General features: G+C 40.4%; 1 protein-coding gene across 3 annotated transcripts in view; it reads right to left on the minus strand.

Annotated features, from left to right (window-relative positions):
* Window positions 1-22,612, minus strand: part of USP22 (ubiquitin specific peptidase 22) — a 96,887-nt gene that overhangs the window by 1,455 nt on the left and 72,820 nt on the right. For all 3 annotated transcript variants that reach the window (XM_051778265.1, XM_051778255.1, XM_051778276.1), the window contains 7 exons: window positions 16,773-16,920; window positions 10,756-10,861; window positions 8,737-8,895; window positions 6,524-6,650; window positions 4,931-5,022; window positions 3,400-3,462; window positions 1,397-1,546 (listed from right to left, as the gene is read on the minus strand). In XM_051778265.1, the coding sequence (XP_051634225.1) occupies window positions 1,397-1,546; window positions 3,400-3,462; window positions 4,931-5,022; window positions 6,524-6,650; window positions 8,737-8,895; window positions 10,756-10,861; window positions 16,773-16,920 (845 nt within the window). The remainder of the gene's footprint in view (window positions 1-1,396; window positions 1,547-3,399; window positions 3,463-4,930; window positions 5,023-6,523; window positions 6,651-8,736; window positions 8,896-10,755; window positions 10,862-16,772; window positions 16,921-22,612) is intronic.

A 22,612-nucleotide genomic window follows, 5' to 3' on the forward strand; every position in this document is an offset into this window, starting at 1 on the left:
AACTGCCTTCCATTTACAGGTACAGAAGCAAAAGGAAGAAGCAGCCATATGGGTGAACACTCCCGATCAAATATCCAGTGTCTCAATCTGCACTCAAATCTGGTGTTTTAAAGGATGAAATTCTTCCTGTCCTTAATTCCTGTGTGTGTGCTGGTACAGAAAGGAGCCCAGCCCCCAGCAGTGACATGTCAGAAGAAGAGGACTCATCACAAGCTCACACAGCCACTGATGAGCCTTAAAATGCTCCAGAGCACTTCTGACACTTTCCAGTTGCTATCCTTCCATCCAGGCCCTATGGAGCTTCCCTCACAGAGTGCAGATCTACTCAGTGTCAGCCTTTATCTGAACCAGGGAAATGGATCAGAGCTCAAACCAGCCTTTAATAAGATGGACAGGCAACAGTTGTGTTGCACATCCTCTCCTCCTTGCCTCTGGCAGGTCCTTCCACAGCCATCCCCCCCGGGCACCAGCCACTTGTGACTCATTTACAACAAACTCATTTCTTTGCTGACCTCAAAGCACAAGGTCCTTGTCAAATCTTTTAACACTAAAATTCAGATATTATGGATTTTTTTTTTTTTTCACTTCTGGGTTGAAGTTCAAAAAAATGAAAAAAAAAACCCCAAAAACGGGAAAATCTATTAAAAAAAATTACAAACTGAACATTGTGCCTGCAGCAATCCTTGAAAATGTCAGGAATAATTAAAGTAAGAACAGTAAAGGCTTATCTTGCCAGTACCAAGTCTACAGTTGAAAATGCAAAATGAAGACTTCAGATTTTAAGTTGCTTTAAGCACCAGTCCCCAGTGCTTCTCTCAAACGAGGAACACCACGGTGCTTCCCTTTGCAAACTGCTGCTCTGCACTCCCAAAACTTGATTAATGCAACTCTGTGAAACCATAATGTCAATCTGAAATCAATTTAAAGCCATGAGCTAAGAAACAGCTCATGTTCTCTACCTGCCTCCCACAGAGCCTTGTAACTCTGGGTCAAACCATTTTCTTAATGGCTTTTCTTCAAATCTTTTACATTCATAGTAATCCAAAGGTTCTGCAGGCAAAGACTGGATTGTGTCATGGAGGTAAGTACTGCTCCCACACTGGGTGATCCCATCACTCTGGTTTTCAAAATCCTTTCCATTAGCAAGAGTTTGGACATGAGCACCAGTTACAGACACTGCTGAGTCACCTGATGTTCCTCATCCTTCCCCTCTTTTTAAAACAATTGTGCATATATATATATATATATATATAATTATGCATAGATTGATGCTGAAGCACTGAACACCACAAAGAGACAGGAGGTATTCAAAGGCAGAAATTATCCTTCTCTATGACTGAAAGGTTTTTTAAAGTCACAGTTTCCCTTCTTTTCCCCTTCCCAGCTGACCACTTACCCTTCACTGTCTAGCACATCCTTAATGCTTGCCTTGGTGATTATGGCATCATCACACTTGAACCACTGGTCCTTGTGCTGCCTGATGAAGCTGGTATAATGCCCACTCTCCAAGGTTCCCTGGTGATTAACTACTGCAAACAAGGAATACCTGGGGCAGAAAACAGTTAATGAACACGTGGATCAAAAGGGGAAAAACAACGGACATCTTAGACAGGCAGAAGCTTTTGTTCACAAACACATATAAGCAATGGTAAAGGATCTGATCCATCAATAAAACATCAGCTTTAACATCTACTGGGAAGAGGGAGTCCTTGCCAAGGGAAAAACCCGCATTTTTCTTTTCCTGTTTTGCTATTTCTGCAACTCTCCAGTCTGATGACAGCCATCAGCTTTACCACTTCTGGCTACCAAAGATTTTTCTTCTAAAATATTGATATTGGTACACTCATGAAGAGGACCACTGATTATCTAGTCTGACCTTCTACTTCCCTGCATTGCTCCAGTGAACCAGAAAAAAAATCCATTTGAGGTATGGAGAAGGAAGCAATCTTAAATATTTCTGAACTAATTTATTGATGAATTGTCCTTAATCTGGAAAGTCTGTACCTATTTTGAAATACTGAATATATTCAGCCTCAACTTCCAGCTCTCAGATGCTGCTGTGCATTTGCCTGAGAAACAGCAGACACAACTCTGTTCCAAAGATACTGATAATCAAGTTGCTCTCATTTTCCTTCTCCTTTTCTTTCCTTAAAAAGGAGAAGACTGAAGTTTTCAGCTCTTTTGTTTGAAGGTAAGATTTTGTTTCCAGTCCTAAATACACTTGTGGCTCTTTTTCAAATGCTCTCCACTCCCTTTAACTCTTTCATAAAATGCTATACTCGAACTGTGTGTGTGATACAAGCACAGCTGCCCAATGGTAAAATAATCTCCCTAATCTCACTTCATATTGTCCTACTCATGTTTAAAATTCACAGAGCTCCTTTGACACAGTGGTGCCACCACAAGGCACCTATTCACTGACTGCCTATAGAGCCACTGATTTATAGTCACCCTCTTCTAGTGGAGTCCTTTAATCCAACTAGGACAGGCACAAATTTCAGTCCCAGCTGGAGGATTCCAAGGTTGCCCCAGCTCTTTAACTGGCACCCAGATTACTGAGCAGCCCAGGTGCCTCTGCTCTCATTACCTAAATCCTCTTCTTTTTTAACACCTTCTCCAACTTAAGGCATGTGCAAACCTCAACAGTGATTAGCTGTGTTTCTTTCAGACCTTTTCTAACACTGTTAAACACCCCACTCCTCATGAATCAAGCTGTAGGACCACACAACACCTGCCTGGTACCTGCCTGGATGACACCTGCACCAAAACCTGGTTAGCTTGTCTTTAAATCTTTGTGTGATTCCAGTTTCTTACTCAAACTTTTAGTAGCAAATGAAGTGCCTTGAATTTAAATACACAACAGCAGCACATAACTAGCAATGAAAGTTGTAACCTTATTTAAATGAAGAGATAGGGTTTGTGTGACCATTTTTATTCCCATGAAGCTATGGATACTGGTTTCAATTACACCCCCTTTACATTCTTGAGCAAATTCCATATCATTTACTCTGACTGTTATCAATACCTGACCAAGAGACCCCAGGATTACTGGGATCATCTATCTGGGCCTTTGAGTGTCACTGTTCTATAAACTCTCTTTGGTCTTCTGGCACTCCCTTGGCCATTGCAATAGAAAGAGGATTACTTAAAGGAAACCCCCATCCCCTGTAAGGCTGTAACCACAGGTTTTACCTCTGCCCACAGCCTGGGTGCTGGGGGGGATCACCCCCAGCTCTCAAACTCCACGGAAGGGCAGGAACTGTAGTGAGTGAAGCTTTGTTTTGCAACAGTTCAGACTTGCTGTGCTGTCAAATATGGTAATGCAGGATATACAGCAGAGTATCTCCTTCTAGAAGGCAACTACCTTTCACAGTAGGAGTCATGGAATGTACCACTTACTTATTATCATTGTTTAGACTATCCGTCGGCTGCTGGTACTGCCCGTTCATTCTGCTCTCTTTACTGCAACACACACACACACAAAAATCCAGTCACTTAAAGCAGAGGCTTCCCAAACCCAGGAAATAGGTCTGACATGACACAGCCTGTTTGCCAAATCCGGGTCCTTACTCCACAACACTGCTGAGCATCAAAAGGCTGATTAGGATGCTAAGGATGCTTTATTTGCTCTCAGAGCAATGCTACTTCACAAACAGCATTTCTGCTCCTGGTCAAGGCTTCAGTGCTGCAAACACACATCTGTTTACGTCAAATCTTTTATCCAAAAAGCTTAAAAACAGGTTAAGAAAAGATTTGTATTTGAAACCCAGGAAAATATCTAATTACATCAATCCTTTATCTCGTGATGGGTCAATCATCCTGGCTCTGACTTGTAAATTCATTTTGTGTTTTGACAGCAGCAATAGGATTATGCTGTTGATTTCAGAGCCGGTAAAATTCAGACTACTGAGTTATGCCTGCTGATTATCCCAGCTCTATTCCATTATGCTGGATACCTTTCATCAGCAGAGCCTGTTTTATCCAGGGAGAATTCATCACAGAGGAACAGGGAAGTCTCAAAATCTCTAGAATGTATTGGAATAAACCATATATTCTTAATATAACACTATTTAACAGAGCTTCAGGGCTCTCCTTTCTCTCCTGGTAGAAGCATCTACATTTTTCCAGGGAAATGGGGAGGGCAGGCAAACCTTGACATGACTAGTAAAATTCTAACATCAAACAGAGCTCTCTCTGAGATGCCATGTTCTGGGGCTTTCTGCATTGCTTCAGATATAAATCAAATCTGAAAATCCTCTTGTATATTTGCATGGAGTACTGACAAATACTCGTTAACTGAGCTGATTAAATTCCTTTCATAAAGGTGTATTTGTATAAATGGCACGTCCTCCACAAACCTGGGAGGTGGGGGAGTCTTGCTGTTTCTGTTTAAACACCAATTAGAAATACCTATTTTAGTCTGGACTATGTTTTTGCTTCTTGCAGCATTCTCTAAACAAAAGCTGAAGGTACAAAAACTCCAGCTTTGCATATGTGCAGGAATAGAAAGGAAGGATTTTTGTAACTTCATGAATACAAGGCTAGGCATAAGGTTGGGTGTAGTCTGGATAACTGCACAGGATGGTTGGTGGGTGGGCACTCAGGTGATGGGATCAAAACAGAGATCTAAAGGCAGGATGGATCTGGGTCTATAAATTCAACTGGCAACAAGAAACATAACACACAGTAATTAAAAAAAAATAAGTAATGTTTAAATATAAATCTTTCTCAGGCACATGAAACTCTACAGTTTATCTAAAACTGAGTTCAGAAAAGCTACACCTCTCAAGGAGAAGCCCCCAGCAGAAGCGCCGCTATCCAGACTGTCCTATCCCGCGACTCAGGGATGTTCCATGTTTCATGCTGCACGTGGATGAACTGGTAACCAGTTCTGTGCAGGTCTGGGGGGGATTTTGGACTTGGTACACACCTGGAAGCCATGAAAGGTGTCATGTCCAGCTCCAGTGGAAACGAGACATACGTAGTGATCTTCCGCCTCAGTTTGGCTGAGTGTTCAAACCGCTGCGGGCAAAGGGGGACAGGGTTTTTTCTTTAGACAAAGACTAAGTTTTATGTCTTTTAGAAATGTCCTAAGCTTAAAAACAACAACATGAAAGCATATTAAGAGTCAGTATTGCAGGGACACCCCCAGATTTTTCCTACCAGCTCTCTGGGCTGGGAACCCCATGTAAATTCTAACACATGTCTACCAGGAAAATAAATCACCATTTTTGGGCTCAGTATTAATACCATATTAATTAGATTGTTTACTTTAATATCTGTGCATACAAACTTATTCCTAAGTGACATGAATAAAAAAAATATACTAAACAGAGAGAGCACACACAGCCTTTACTCAAACCAGTGTTCATTTATACTAGGACTGTTCAAATCCATGGCTGCTGCCTACCCTGGCACACAGAACTGGTGACAACTGGAGCTTGCCTTCAGATTCACACACTTAATCCACCCATCCAATCATCTCAAGTGACAGGAGTCAAGCCTACACAGGAACACCAATTCAAATTAATGCAAAAAATGGAATATGATAACAAAAAAAGCCTTGTCCCTCGGCCAAAAGGGGCCTGCAATACCCACCATCCTCTCCTCATCTTCTTGATTGAACATTACATGGAAACAGGAACAAATACCAGAAAGAGATGAATGAGTTTCTATTTAAAGGCAGCTTCTCACTCAATTTCTCAGAAATTCTGCTCTATTTACACTTCAAGTTAATTATTTTCCAACTGTGATGCCATAAGAATTCCCTAGCAACAGATCCAGATGTGAAAAGCTGAGACTTCTGCAATTCTTATCTTTCGAGTTTCTTTCTCTCTTTAACACGTGAAGTAAAATGAAATTTGCATTTTGCATGGACAGGACAACAAAATCACTTACGAAAAATAATTTATTTTCAAAAAAATCTTCAGTCAAATACTGAACTGAGTATGGGAAAGGGGATGAGCACATTCACCTTGACTTGCCCAAAGAGCAGAATCCCCACTTAGCACCACATTTCAGACAGAAATTGTACAGGACTAAACTATCTGAGGGCACCAGTATTATCTACCATGATTCCATGTGACATCATCTGCTTTGGAAATCTTTAAAACTACATCGCAGTTGGGACGACACAAAAAATGTTCCTCCACTGCTATCAGAACTTTTTCATGCCTTTCCTTCAACAGAGGCATTTTTTCAGTGAAAGTGTAAAAATATTACCATGCAGGATGAGTGTTACTGGAGATTGGTGTCTGTGCTGGTTCACGTATTAGACCAGCTTTCCATCCTGTTTCTGGATTCTGGCTGGTTAAATTCCCACAGACATACTGCAAAGCTACATTATAGATAATGTCACACTATCTTAATAGAAAATCTAGCTGGGCAATGCAAGGTGTTTTTTATATTAATTTATATCATAAAAGTTTAGTCAGTGAAAGCCAGAAGATATGTCCAGGAACTCAGCTCATCCTCTCAGAGGGGAAATCATGTCCTCTGCTCTGTCAGCCCCCTCTGAACTTACTTTGAGATGAAAACAGGCCACAATGGGTAACTTCTTCATAGTGAGTTGTTTGGTGGATTCCTGGTAGCTATGGCAACCACTACATTTGATTTTGGCACTGCTTCCTAGATGTTCTGGCCTTGTAAACCTAAAAAATACATTGAGAAGTAGAAGGATGCACAAAACAATCAGGTGATTTTTCACACATGCTGCAAACAGTTTTACCTGTGGGTCACTGGCATCACAAAAGACAGAGTCCATGGCTTTTAAGTGCCATTTGGAAAAAAACCCTATAAATAATGTAAAGTGCTATGGTTCAGAGGCTCAAATCTGACACTGACCACTGATCTACTTGGGAATATTGCACTGAAGTGCACCAGTGTCTGAGAAAGGAGCTCAGTGTCAGGTCATCTCCTACAGCAGAACAGCTAATTTTCATACAGAAAGCAAAGATCTTTTGTTTTCAAACCCAAAAACATTGTTATGGAAGACACTCCTCTGCAAAACACTCTTCTACCTTGTAGCCCTCCAGGGTTGGGATCAAAGCTCTGACATGGAAAGGGCTGTAAACACCAAGTTCTTTTCAAAATACAGATACCTTTCAAAAAACCCTGTGTTGACAACTAGAAAAATCTCTTTCAAAATTTTCAGACAGAACTGCTCAAGGGAGATATGGGAGAGACCATTACAGAACAGGGAACTGCTCAGAGAAAATGTACTACCTCGATGTTCTCACTACAAACTAAAGCAAAATCCCTCTTTTCCAGATATTGTCAGCACAGAAAGGGCAGGACCATGGACTGTTAAGACCTTTCCTCCAAGTTTAGACTTCCACAGGGAAATCAGTCATCTTCCCAGAACCTGCCCTGCAACTGGGATTTTTGAAATGAAATATCTTGAAATAAAATTGAAAATTTTACATTACTGCACACAAAGCGTGTGGGGGTAACCCTGCCCTGCCTCACTCTGACTATGACTAATGCAGACTCCAGCATTAAATGATCCCACAGCCTCTTGGTCTCTCCTCTTGATTAATTAACAAGATTTCCTTTATCTGGCCTATGTGCCATCATTCTCTGGGTTTGGTTTGCTGGTTTGTTTTCCTTTGCTATTGTTTGTTTTCTCTTAAGTCTCTAAAGAGGCTTACAAATGTGCTGTTGTTGTTTCAGTGCCCTCATCTTTCTGTTTTTGTGTCATATTCCTGCTCAATCCTTCCTTCTTCAAGCCAACTTCAGTTGCATGGCCACACTGGTTGACAGACCTTTCCTTCTTGCTAACTTTTGGGTAAAAACCTAGACCCATCCTCTTTATCCATTAGAGTTCAACTTCTTTCCAAAATCCATACTCTTTGAGGGTATCTTTGAACCCAGATGTTTTTCCTCCCCAACATCATCTCTGATTCTACTAATCTCCATGTTCAAGAAAGTCACCAAAATTCAACCAGTTTTGCCTCCTGATGCATTCCTGCATGAGCAATTTCTCCTTTGTACTAATTCCCCTGTTTCCTGAAAATTACTGATCTTAACAGTAACAACTCAGAAATCAAATGTTAGAGATTATGAATTCCTGTTTTAGGAGGATTAGCTTTGCCTCAGGTTCCAGGTAACCTCTTCCTCAGACATATATCTACACTTGCCACAAAAAAAAAAAAAAGACTTTCAGATCTTCTAAAAGATCCATGTTAACTGTACAGAAAGCCATAACCTTCTCTCCAGGTACCTGTTTCCAAGATGCCCAAGTTTCAGGCTCAGAATTAGCTTTTCCTTTTGAAAGCTCAATTCCTTTAATCCTCAATGACACCCCTACAACTCAGCTGGCAGCAGCTGACCCTCAGCTCTGCTTAGAGCAAAATCAGATTCGTACTTAGATGAATATTAAATGCATGGTGAACACTTTTTATGTGCTTTCTTAGCCTACACCACCCAGAACATGGAGGCAGACACTAGTGATTTCAATCACTTAAAACCACGTTGCCTGGCAGCAGCCAGTGCAAAATTTGCTTTCTCTTTGCATCGTGTGGCAACAGGTTTTGAGTGCTTATTGCCAGCCCTGCTGTTGCTCTGAGCCTCCTTTGCCTTCTCACTTTCTCATATGGAAACAACAAAAATACGTGTAAAAACACCGTCAGGGGACACAAAGCCTCACTTAGTCCCACTGTTTAGTGCCACCTGGAAAAGAGGATGAAGCCAAATCCTGTTTATCCCCCCCAAAAGTGTGTTTTGCTCACGCTGTACCTTCGCAAGCAGTCTGTGAGAGTGGTGGTGCCCGAGACGTGGCTTTCCCCGTTCACGACACTGCCATCACTCCCCGGACTCAGCGGCCAGAACGGGGTGGAAGAGCCTGGCAAATCCAAACTGATGTCCCAGAACGGGTCTATCGTTGTGGAAACACCGCTGTGGGGAAGAGAACGGTTCAACAGGTGTTTAAAGGAAGGAAAAGGAACGGTCTGTCTCGCTCTGGGGGTGCACACCAGGTACTTCATTTTGAGGGCTTTGGGATCTCCATCACCCCTAGAGGGCACTAGGAGATGACAGAAAATAGAGCTGCTCTAGAGTGTTTTCCCACAATTGATCGTTTTCCTGAATATTTAAAAGCCATATGTTTGGGGAAACGAATGTGATGTACTAAATGGAACATATAAGCATTTAATACATTCTCTCACTCACTGGAGCCCTGTGACTCAGAGCAGAGTCACTCTGAGATACAGGTACTGGTCATAGACCAGTATAAAAATGATGGCAGCTACATGCCATCCAAGCAGTTTAGAAGATGGTCTTCTCTGGTCAAGACAAGGAAGATGGTGCTTAAGCCTACTTCAAAAAAAATAAAGAGCCTTTAAATATTTTGCTGCCCAGCAGTGCACTGAATTCAGCTTTGTAGTTCCTATCAGCATCTCCTACAGCCTTTGGAATTTGAAAGGCCAAAAAGAATAACTGCACCAAGCAGTAGCTTATGTTCTCCATCATATTTCTTTACAAGACAGCTGAAGACAAGCCAAGAGCCAGACCATGGAAAAAGCTTCTCAAAATTTTAACTAGTATTGACTCAAATCTTTTGCAGCATTTACATTTTTAAGAGAACTCCACAAGTTCGGGGTCTAAGTTCTTCATTTGGAAGCACATTCTTCTTGTACCTTTTATGTTTATTTTCTGAGTTCTCCCTTCCTCTAAAACTAGTGTCTTTCACTCTGCAATCTCATTAAGCTTTCAACATTCTGCCTTTCTCCCCTGCTTCATTTGTGCAAAAGTTGTCAATTTTCAAAAGCAAACTTCTTTTGTTAAAGTTTCATCAATGTTAATATTGTGTCATAACACATCAGGCTTTGCATTATCACATAAGGATTCTGTGGCTCTACCAGGCAAAGAACAAAATTTCCTATGTTTTCCTTACAGTAAATCTTCTCCAAATCCCTCCAGGAAACTGAGAATAAAAGCAGATTCAAACAAGCCCAGCCCCACAGTCCATCTGCAGGACAGTAAGAATGCAAGGCAGAACAAAAAACAAGAACTCTGACTTCTGTGCTATGGCAACACCAAACACCTCCAAAAAGAAGACAACTTGCTCCGGTACAAAGCAGGGCAATAAACACATTTTTCCTTAATCTCATGAAACCTTTTTTTCTGGTACCTGAGATTACATGAGGCATCAGCCTCTTTGAAACCTCTCCTGATGATACATAAGGCTCCTGACTGAAGAAAATTGTGGTTCTGTATCAGAATTTTCTTCAAATGTAGTTGCAATCATGTACTTTCAAATCCAAAGAGCTCTTGGAAGTCTATTCCTCATGAACTTGGAAAACAACCTTGTCTAGATTAGTAGAGTTTATATGCATAAGCCCACGGTACCTTCTAGGCAACTTTTTGGTATGTCTGAATATATGACACTTAACTGGTTACAGATTGCATTTTACCTGATAGAAATTACAGAATCCCATAATGGTTTGGGTTGGAAAGGACATTAAAGCTCATTTCATTCCACTCCACCCTCTGCCATGGGCAGAAACACCCTCCATGAGACCAGTTTGCCCCAAGCCCTGTCCAACCTGGCCTTGGACACTTCCAGGGCTGGGGCAGCTACAGCTTCTCTGGGCAATCTGTGCTGGTGCCTCAAGATGTTGCATTTACACAGTTTTTGCCTTGCTGGAATTTTGCTGGTATTTACTGATGTTCAAGACAGAAAAGGTTCAGTGCACTGTTGCACTGGAGGGGTAGCAGAATCAAATCAGAGCCCAGGATCAGGAAAAAATGACTTACTGGCAGACTTGACAGGTAACATCTGACTGCAGTCCGCCTGTGAAGATTTGGTCTATGATGCAGTTACAGTGGTTGGGGTTGTTGGCCTTCTTCCCATTATCATCACCTGCAGGAATGCAAACACAGGCTCAGAAGTCAAAAATCCTCCAAGGGAACATTCGTTTGTCTTGGACTGTGTTCCTGGAACTCTTTCTAACAAACTTATACTGCAAGTTCACATGGACAATACAGAACCCTGAAAACACTGCACATTGTAGAAAACAAGGAAACAAGATGAGAACTTCTAGAAAAATATAATCAAAGGTGATTAAATGCAGTTCACTCCTGCAGAGGTGATGCTTTAAGCCATATCAGCTCTTAGCCAAACCCTTGTTCAGGGTATCTCCCTTTACAAAGATTTGCTTTGCACTGCCTGGAATAAAGATCAGCTCTTAAGACACAGGAGTTGCCAAGATGGTTGATGAAAATGAACATTTAGCTTTTTTTTCCTAATGAACAGAGAGGAGAAATATCAGCAAATGCTACTTTTTAATTATAGCCCAGTCAAATTCTGTGAGTAGAGTGAGGGGAGAGGGTTTGTGAAGACCCATCAGCCCCCCCAGCCTGCTGCCTCCATCCCACCCTTTCAGCATCAACATGTTCTTTCCACACACATTTTCACAGGGAGGAAAATGAAAGATGTCCTTATCTGAAGTGGGGAGATCATGCTGTGCCCCCCTCCAGCTTCTCTGGAGACACAGCAATCCTCTGAGTTCCCAGGGGGCACAGTGAACACATTTCCATCTTTTAGGCATCACAAACTCTCACTGGAGTGACAAGGCCTTGGGAGCACAGTAGTAATTTTTATGATTTGAGTGCTGAGATTAGGCCAATTCAGCTTTCTTATACTAACTAGAGCATTAAATAACCAAAAACTTCTTCGTACAGCTCTCAGGCTCAAAGCTTTCTCCCTCCATTCCCCAAAGGTGAACCAGGAGTGATACATTTTTCCTTTGATTTCCAAGGCTGTGCACTGTTTATTTTCCTTGGGTAGGATGCAACTGGGTTTGTTTTGCAGTCAGAGATGCACACCCCAACTATTTCACAGCACCAGCTGATTAGTTCGTGAAGGACATCTTTAAGATGTCTTCCCATCTCCTACAACAGAAACTGCTGTGACAGAACTACGTTTGGCCATGTTTCCCAGTGTCTTTAACTTTCTTGGAAGTATTTAATATCTGAAACTAAAATGCTAAGATGCTGACTCCTCAGATCACAGCTATTTCTCAAAACCAATTAATTTCTAGACAAGAATGTCAAAAAAAACCACCTGAAAAAACTAAAAGCATAGGGCAAAAGACCACTTTCCTCGTGACTGTGATGCTCTAGCTGGAGTCTTCTTGCAGCAGGAAGAAATAAGATTTATTTTTTTTTTCCAGTGAAGTTTTAGAAGTTTGTTGGAGAATATTATATAACCTGACAAAGGTTCTACCTAATACTAAGTGTGGAAAAGCAGCCATAGGTGATACCTACTAAGCTGCAATAGGCCACTTGAGTTAATTAGATCCTAAATGCCTCAGGAAAGCTCTCCCTCAGCTGCCGGATTTAGGCTTTAGAAACTTTTGTTTGAACTTCCAAGAAAAGCACATTGTTTCCTTAAAACAGCTCTTGAACAAAATGCTCCAAAATTAGATTTCAAGTGTACTGAGGTTCAAGCTGGGGGTTATCAGACCCCCTCTCAGGCATTTCTTGCTGGGAATTTCAGTTAAATCTTACTGAACTTAAGAGCTTTTAAAAGTCTCAATGCTGCTAAGCTAATGAAGAGGGCACACAGGAGAGAGACTGTACAAGGCATCTCTCACCTACAAAAATAGCTCACTTAGAAGCTTTAAAGGAAGAAAAAACATTTAAAAAATGCTGGGTTTTATCCTTCTTTAAAAAAACTCCACTTTTCCTTTTTAAAGAATCCACACGTCCTTGTAATCTCACCATTCCAAACATTATCTCCCTCTGGTTTGTTTTGAGGGGGCAGAAGCAGAAAAACAAGCGTTGAGAGATTTTTTTCCTGGACCACAGGTACCATCCCAGTTGGGCACCTTTAACAGACAAGCCATTCCCACCTACAGAGAGAACCAGCTCTCCCTTTTCAATTACCCAAGTCAATCAGGATCAGTGATGAGAGGGTCTCCAAAGAATACCCTGGCAGGCTTGTTCCCAGCAAAACAGAAGGGCATTACCCACTCAACATTATTTCCCATGACATTTGGTTGGAGAGGAGGGAAAAAAAAAAGAGTAAGATTACCACCTACTCACACTTGTCAATATGGAACAGATGCTGAGAGGAGGTAAATTATGCAGCTGAGAACTAGAAGCTGCTAGATTGTTGGGCTCAAGTTAAGGTTCCCTTCAACATTTCTGTCTCAAAAAGGAGGTTTTAATTTCTTTTTTTTTGTTTTGTTTTATTTTTGTTTTTAAAACTGGTCATAATTCTTACCAGGAAAAATCAGCAGCTTCTTCTAAGAGTGGTCAGCACAAGACTAAAATCAAACTTGAAAATACATTAATGTACACACTAATGTAATTATGAGAATGGCAGATGAGTTTGCAAGTTTGAATTCCAATTAAATGCAACTCTCAAAAAACGCCACAAAAGTTACTGCTGTGTCTGTGCAATAACTAAGCATATTAACTTGTGTTCAAATACACAGGCATTTAATATACTACTAAAGGTAAATAACACATAGCAACTGTAAGAACAGCTACAAATAACTTTCTAACATTGTTTTTGGTTTTGAAATAAAAATAAAGAAGTTCTGCCTCCATTTTCCATTCTGTATTTTTAAATGAGAAAAAGGAAGTCAAGAACTGTCAGATTTAAAAAGGGGCATTTATCAAATAAGACATTAATGTTAATATTTCTGCTTTACTTTGGCCCCCAGTGTTTTGGGCATGTGCTTGTTATTTATGACAAAGCAGTGTACACACAGATCTATATGGATCATAGCAGATGACATGTTTCAGAAGCATATGCTGTATCTGTTCCTAAGAATATCAAGCAGAATTCACAGAGCAGGGCAGTGTTTTCCTCCCCAGTCTCAGCACACCATTCCTTTTTCTGTCATGATACCTCACACCAGGCTCCAGATTTCCTTTGTAGCACTCCTTGTTAAAGGTGAATGCAGAATGCTTCATGAAATCCAAATAAATGAGGAATAATCAGTTTTGAAGTACTACTTTCTTTTTGTCAGACAACTGAATTAAGTCTGGGATAAAAATACAGAATTACTTCAATTTTTTTCTCTTGCCTTTTGAACCTGTGTGTGCCAATGCCCATCTCTGTCTCTTGATTGTTGTGCTCTTTTAATAAAGAAACCCCCACATCCAGTCATGTCTCTGGGCTGAATGTTACCTTTGGAGTTGCAATATTGCTCCATACAAGAAAATAACAATTCTGATCTAAGTTTCTCCAAGTTTGAATATGTCTGAGACAAAGCTGGGAAACTACAAAGTGTCTGGATGATTTGAACCTCACTGCTGTGGGAGTTTGCAGAATTAGAACCCTGAATTTCTTCCACAGGGCTGGTAATTACGATGTATCTGTCACGTTGACTAAAAGCTGACCTAATACTTTACAGACTGGGCAGAAATACACATCATTTACATATTTTTTTCCACCAAAATACAACTTTCCAGTTAGATCACCTCCCTCCAGCTGTTGGAATGAAAAACAAGTGATGCACAGGCATGATAGACTTGATCCCTTTTATTCAGAAACAAAGTATAGATTCAACCAGCATTAAAAACACCAACCAACCAAATCAAAACAAAACTACCTGGGCCATCCAACTCACATAATCATCACAGGGCAGTTAATTTTATGCTTCATAGGATGCAGGATTACAAGTCTTATCTTTAAATGGACATCAACATCATGTATTTTTCCTAATTTAGGCAGTGACAGATCAGTAAGAAGCATTCACAGCTTTCTCTGACTTGCATTAGGACACTTCCTAGAAAGGTGAGTAAATGGAATGGAAAAGGGATAAGTGACCAATGCCAGCCAAACAAATATCACTGGATATTTATCCCTAAGGAGCACTTCCATTTACTTTGGTACCTGAAGCTTTGGTTATCATAAATAAAGTCCAAAACCCAGGGCAAAGTTTTCCCCACTATTTTATTCTACTTTACTGTGTGTTAATTGTAAAACTTGATTATTAGACTGGAAGCTTTAAAAGTTTTTTTCATTCAGTAAAATAAATATTTAATATTGGCAGGGGAGGTATTATTTGCTTATTGTAGCTGTAGGACATATTCTCACTATTAGTAATAATATTTTTACATCTGTATCCTTCACATGCATTCCATGTGCATACACAAGTGGGAAAACTTTCTCATTACCTTCAAAACTAGTTCATTCCAAATGTGGTTTTGCATGACTATACTTGAAATTCTGGTTTAGATTAACTTGTTTGGTTCCCATACAACTGCTCAACCACTTCTTTTAAATTACCTTGATGTGGTGGAGATTATTTACAATATTTAAATAAAAGTCTCTTTATTTCTTTAGAAACAGAAATTTGAAAACCTGGGTGCACAGATGGCAAGGAAGATACGTCAGATAGATTTTTCATTTAAAGCCAAACCACACTTTCAAAAAAAAGTCTTTTCAGATTCATTATCACTTTGAGAAGAGCTCAGGGACCTTTATTGTTGCAAGTTTGGTTGTTTGGTTTTTTTACAATTCTGAGCAGCAAACACTTCTTCGCTAACAAATGGGGAAGTATACAAGTATGAACATTATTTTATAGCAAAACTGATGAAAAAAGCTTCCAGATTTGTCATATCAATGATTCAGAAACTTTATGGGAACCAAGAAGTATTTATCTTTGCAGATAAGTTTGCTCAGTGTTGGGAAGGGAGAGGTCAGTATTTGAGTAGATTCTGTTCTTTACCCTACTTCCACACCAGTTTAATTAGGATTACTGAAAGTCGCTCAGTGATTGCCCAATAACAGATATCAATAACTACAAAAGAACTGCTCTATGTGCTCCTGTCCTTAGCAGTACTTTTTTTGGAGAAGATTCTTTTGGAGGCACCTACTGTGGATCTGAACAAGCCCATGTGCTGCCATGCAAGGCTATCTCAGAGATAAAAGGAAGACTTCACAAAGGTTCAGAGAAGCAGCATTAGCCCTCCCTTTGACAGTCCTCTGATAAACCAAAAAACCAGTCTCTAAGTGCTTTTCCTAAGAGCATTTGAGGGAAGTTGAGTGCTTTAAAGCTTCTTTCTAGTGACTAAGGATTTTTTTGTTTGTTCTGCTGGTATCAAGCCGACTACTTTTCCCTTAGAGGAATAGGAAAAATTCCTGTGCTTCATAACTGAACCAAGCTAGAGCAAACACTGGCAGATTGGGAAATACTCAGTTCAGACTGAGTTCAGCTAACTAACACAAAACACATAAATTCATAGGATTTTACAAAATCAGGACTTACCTACTTCACGTCTAAAAGCATATCACTGAATATTTTTATTGTATTGTACAATTATGGATTGTTATACACAGACTAATAAAATGAGACACTAAACCCTCTCATTTCTTTCCTTATTCACATTTCTACCAGCAATTTGGCATCATAAATATAGGGGACAGGTTAATATTTAAGCAGAATAATATTAAGAATAATATTAAGCCATAGCCTTTCCTCTGTTATTTTCATCAGTCCCATGACACACTGAGTAAGAGTTCTAACTACCTCAAGTATAAATAGAATTAAAATGGCAATTTAAAAGAAAAGACAGTGACTCACAATCAGTAACAGAAGAACATGATGGGGATTCAAAATGATGTACAGGCTTGTCTCCTCCTAATTCTTGGTAACTTTCGACAGTGGGATTGGTTTATTTATTTATAAATATTTTAAATCTACCGAACATTTGCTAAGAGTGCTGTGCTGGCACTATACTTGAGAAGAGATCGTTCTACCTCCTTTTGATCCAACATTCCTGGTTGATTGAAGCCTCAGCACAAGCCTTACCTTTGCAGTGTCTGTGTAGCACATCTAATGCAGCAATGAGGAACTCGTGTGCATCTTGTTGCTCGTACCCTGCTAAATGCCGTGCGTGAGTCCATACCAGGTGCAATAACCTATATGGAATGTGAGGAGATCGGTGCCCAGAGTAAAACTGCTCAAAGCAAAGAGAAGGACATGACTGTTAACAACTTACACAGCCTCGGTGCATTCAATTATTAAAAAGTTAAATGAGCGCAATTAGTCAGATCAGTTTAAACCGTTTAATTCTGATGGCCTTAACAATAAAACAGAGAGACAGCTCTTTGTCACAGACTGCTGGAGAAGTGATCTCAGAACTGAGCACCTCAGTTTTCTCCCTCGGAATTCCATCATGCTGTGATGGATTAGCCAGAGAAATGTGGGGGCGCAGGGAGTGGGGTAGACAGACACAAACATCACTCAAAAATTGCTTATTGATACCACTGGCTGTTATTAAAATAGCCTGGGGTGGGGGAAGAAATTAAAAATCCTACAACTGCAAAGGATTAGCAATTTCATTCATAAATTATGTGAATGAAATGCCCCCCACAAATAGGACAAACACTGAAGATAAGAAAATTAGATGCCAACGGTCGGCCAGCCCCTGATCCATGGAAACTGCATCCAAAGGCTGTGCACAGTCCATTTTTTAATGGAAAAATTTCCAAGAAGAACAGTAGCCTCATGCCAGGACTGGCCTTTCACTGTATAGCTCTACCAGCACAAGGCTTTAGAAACAACCTTATTGAGCCAGCTGTTTGCAGAGCTGAAGGCACCCCTTCAGACACCTATTCCCAGAGCCAGCTGCCATCCCTGCTCCGGGTGACACCATCGGGGTGTCACTGCCTGGGATCTGGTCCTGGACCAGCTCCTGCATCTGCTCCTTCATCTGCTCCAGTCAAAATCTGATGAGCTGGCTCCAGCAGTGACTGAAACTGCCCCAGGTGATTTTGCCAGAAGCACATTAGAGAATGCAGAGACAAATTATTCCGTCAGCAAAACCCGTGATGTGAAACCCCACTGAAGAGTGGTGACACACAGCTGGGGAGGTAAATCAGTACACAAGGGGAGGGCAGATAACTACCTACAGACTTTTTTTTTATTAAAAAAATAGCCAGATCCCACTTAAAAAAATTCAACCAAACAACCCCCAACCAAACAACCCAGCCCCCCCCAAAAAAGCCAAAAAAACATCCATGCTAAGGGTCTGTGTTTCCCTGGGTTCAGCCCTTCCTTTATTTCTGTGCCATGATACCAGTTCCAAAAGTAAAACAGGGATGCTTGTGGTGTTCCTACAGGGAGTCAGAACGGGCCCACAAGCATTTATTCACTTGGCAGAGTATTATTTTTAAGTCATTTTGCCTTCTCTCACCTTTGGGAAAGGTATTTGCCAGTAAATGCTGCCTGCAACACCACAGTTACATTTTCCCAAGATCCCATCAAATCGATGGCGGTTTATTCTCAGTTACTCTTCCCAAACAGAAGACAGTAAGCAGCAAATACACAGGACGAAAATAAGATTTAAACCTCCATCAGCACACAATTTCTCATCCTCATTGGAAAAGTGAGCTTCCTTCCCCAGCCCTGAGCTTCTCCCTTCACAGTCTCTGAGCATTTCATATAAGTGCAAACACAGGCACTGTGCTACAAACCCGCTGAGAGAAAACAGACTGTGTTTAAGGGACAGGTTGGCAAAAAGCAGTACAATCTTTTCATTTTCATCCAGTCCTCACATTTGTAGGGTTTTCTACGTGGCTACAGTCTATTTGCTCCCAAACAAATCTCTTCCTTGCAAGTGACGCTTTTCCCGAACAAGAAACTGCACCTCTGCAGCCAAACCCCACAAAATGCTTCCATAAATACAAAGATCAATAGTTAACTCTGATGCCAACAAGAATGACACCGAGGGACTGGAGCAGGAGTGTGGTAATTGAAATCTGCTGACGCAGCTGCTGCTCAACATAATTCAGGGAACTGCAGCAATAAAACTTCCCTGTTCTGTCACTCCTTACAATTAGTCCCAGAGCTCTCCGGTCATTTTAACCACCAGCACTCCATGTAATTACAGCACTGCAGACATGAGACCTGCCAGCAGCTTTTGCATTCTGCGGTGCTTCAGTAGGATGAGAGGTAACAAGAAGCTTTATCAAATTATAAACTATTATCATACAGAAACGAGAAACCCACCCAGTAAGAACATGGGGTGGGGAAAAGCTTTCACTGCTCAAATGAATGTAAAATGAAACAAAGGGATCTGAGCACACTCGACAGCAATGTTTTAGCTGGAATGTATAAAAAAAAAAAAAAATCCATCCCATCTCTGTCATTTCCTTGTTGCTGGTAAGGGCAGCCTATCAGAGCTGTTCCAATCCACAAAAAGGAAAAAAGTCCATGTAAAGTCTTGTTCCATCACTATTATACCAACCTTTTCAGTAAAGTGTGCAAATACAAATAATGATGTATTTGCAAGTCACATTTAAAGCACTTCAATGGCACAACTGTTCCAAACGTAATTTAAACATAATTTTTTTTTTGTTTAGATTCGTTTTCAATTCTGCAGTATGGGTTGCTTATATTGGAGAGAACTAGTGTGAGCAATTTGAAAGTGCTGGGTAATACACTGTTTAACTGCTGTTCCAGGAAAAAAAGGGGTGGGGGAAAGGAAAAGCTAAACCAGGATTCAAAGCTTTCATTCTTACACACGGCCCAAGCAACAGTAGTTTTGTTTTTCCACTTAAAAACACATGCTCTTGGGTTCTAAAAAGAAGAGTTTATATGGGATTTAGAAGATTCTAGGCTTCGTAATTTGCATTATTGTTACCAAAAATATATAGGCACCAGTAAGGTTTTAAAACAAAAAACCCCATCATACACATCTGTACTTCTTCCTCCTCCTCCTGCCAAAAACATGTACAGAAGTTTCCCAATTATCCTGCATATGTATCAACTAAACAGTCTCTGAGCTGTGTAATTAAGAATTTATAGGCAGAAATCCTGTACCAGGTTCCAGTCCAATTTGAGAAGGTAAAACCTCCTCTTGGAAATTGGTTCTCAATTAAGACTTTAAACATTCTGGCAATTTACAGGGGATGAAGGGAGTGTGTAACACATGCACCTTTCAGAATAACAGAACACCTTCTGGAGGTTTCCCAAAGAGGTTCAAGTGGTCACAAAAATCAATTTTGCTTGCATGAACTCTGTATGTTCTACACTTACTTCAGAGAAAGTGTTTTACTAAATCAGCACAAACTCTGTGTTTTCCATGACAAAATGCAAGGCCTCTGACTAAGAGCCTTAACTACATTTTTTTCCCCCCTCTTGTACCTTTGTTGTAACTTAGTTTATAAATAAGCCGCTTCACCAGTACTGTCTTCAGATATCAAAGCCATAAATCATCTTATTAGTTTCCCTTTTTGTCCTCACTTCTCAACTCTTCCTGTAGTTGTGCTGTGCACTGTGATAGGCTCAGGAGGATGAGTAATGATGGGAAAAAAAGAAGGGTTTGTTCTTTCCACCTCTGAGTGGATGCACTGCATTCTGCTCTGTTCCCAGGTATTCTTGCTATTCCAGTCACAGAGCATACAGAGATACAGATCTGCTAATCCTACTTCCTGAGTGGTCATTTTGGAAAGGATTTAGATAAACCTTAGGGTGTGGACCATCCTGAAATTAATTTTCATTGGTGAAGTAAAACTAAAACATAAATAGCAGCAGGTAAAAATGAGTGCACAAACCCTTTCAGCCAAAAGGCTCAACGAATGGATTGCGTGTGTTTTATCTTCCCTCCATCCAGTTTCACCACTATCTGTTTTTCCCAAATCCTTTTCATTCCTTTTCTTATGCAGTGTTCTATTGAGAAATAGGTTTCAGGTAGCAGAAATGAGAATGTTAATTGATGCAGTCAGATAAATTTTAAAACAAACAGAGATCAATGCCTGGCATATTTGCAAGAAAAGCCACCAGGAAAAAAACACCTCAGTCCTGAGAACCCTCTGATCCTCTTTACTCAGCACCAACCTACTTCAAGGTGGAAGAAGTTTGTAGCTTTCTATCTGTCACTGAGAAATCACTCAACCCATATAATTACATGATCTTAAACATTAAAAAAAGGAACAAGCATTTTCTGTTTAAGAAGCAAAAGAGCAAAACTTGCTTATTTAGGCATAGTAAAAGCTTTACTTAATGTTACTTTTTGTCCTGGAGAGCTCTCACTCAGGCACTCACCAGATCCCCTGGCATTCCATTTGCCTCAGATCACACCTTCAGAAAAGCAGGGTGGAGGGGAGATGAAGTTAACCCTTGCCCTGATTGTTTGTCCCTGGGTGAGATGCCTTGGGATAACCACACAGTTAATCCCAGTGGGAAAGCTACGTAGAAACAAGACAGAACCTGAATCAAAGTTTCCCTGGTAATTCAATTACAAAGGAATTCTTAACCATAGCCCTGAGATCTCTGATGGTTTGCTTTCCTTCACTCAGACCTCAGCTCTGCAAAGGCAGCATAGGAACCTTCATCATAACTACTGCAAAGAGCTGGGATCACCAGTCTGCTCTAAAAAATGTAGGATTTCCATTTTAATTCCGAATGTAGAGAAATTAAAACTCACCGGGACCAGAATTTTACAACGGGTACTGACAGAGCCATAAACACAACAAGGTATTTCCTGCTCACCAGTTACAATACACCAAGTTGGTTGCAGACCCTAAAGCTTTGCTCGTGAGGACTAAGCTCTAGTTTTACTTCAAGGAGGTCAAGTCACTTTTTGTGTCCTCCCACAGCACAGGGCTGCAGTATTTAAGATGAAATAAGGACTGATATTACTGCTGTCTCCACAGTCTGATACCACAGATATGGCTGTTCCCTCGTCCATATCCCCCCATGCTGCACAACATTAATTATTAGAATTAATACAAGTGTAGGCATGAATTTTGATTGGGGAGAATGAAGGCTGAGCTCCCCAAAGTGGTGTGTGAAATTAAACTCGATTACAACTGAAACTGATGCAAATGCTGCATTTAAGCCCCATTTTGGATAACAGCCTGTTCTTTGTTCCATGCTCATACTAACAAAAGCCATCCTAGGCCATCAACAGGGCTCCACACACAAAAATGGAAACAAAAATCATTACCTAGAGAGTCTTGATCTTTCCTCCAGCCTCTCAATCTGTAATGTAACACTCATTTCCCCTTTCCCAAGGGATTTCTTAAAAATGTGTGTGTGTAAACAGAGTGTGGTGATATTCATCAGCATGAGACCTTATATCACAACTTGATGAAAGGATATCAAGATTATAACAGTTCCTTTTTTTTTTTAAATAAGCAAATAGGTTTCCATATCAACAGTGTACAGAAACTGGTATTTCTATACCACAACTAATTTTTTTTATCTAGGCATTGTGGTATTTCCCCATTTAACTGCACATCTGTTTTCAATAATCCTGCAGCTGCTACCTATTGGTCTGCCTGCCTTTTGTTTTTACCTCCTTTCCTGACAGACTTGGGAACAACTGAAAACCAGAACAAAAAATAAGAAATAAAACATGCAACTAATGACTGATAAGCAGCGTGAAATGTTGCAAATTCCCTGCAGTGCTGAGTATGAGCAGAAAAGAACTTTCTACTCAAACAGCTAAGGGGGGGCTTTACCTTCTGTGTGTGTTTAACTCACCTGCAGTGACCAAAAAGAATCATCTCTGGTGAAAAAGGCACAGGAGTAAAAACAAATTGAAAATCACAAGATAAAGGTAAAGCTATTATAGGTTGGTTGAGGTTGTTAGAACAAATTTCCATGACAGCACATACACAGAAAACCTGCTCTGTGTACAA

The sequence above is a fragment of the Manacus candei genome, unplaced genomic scaffold, assembly GCF_025592945.1.
Source record: "Manacus candei isolate 608988 ecotype Guabito, Panama unplaced genomic scaffold, ASM2559294v1 h1tg000002l, whole genome shotgun sequence".
In the NCBI taxonomy this organism is placed as follows: domain Eukaryota; kingdom Metazoa; phylum Chordata; class Aves; order Passeriformes; family Pipridae; genus Manacus; species Manacus candei.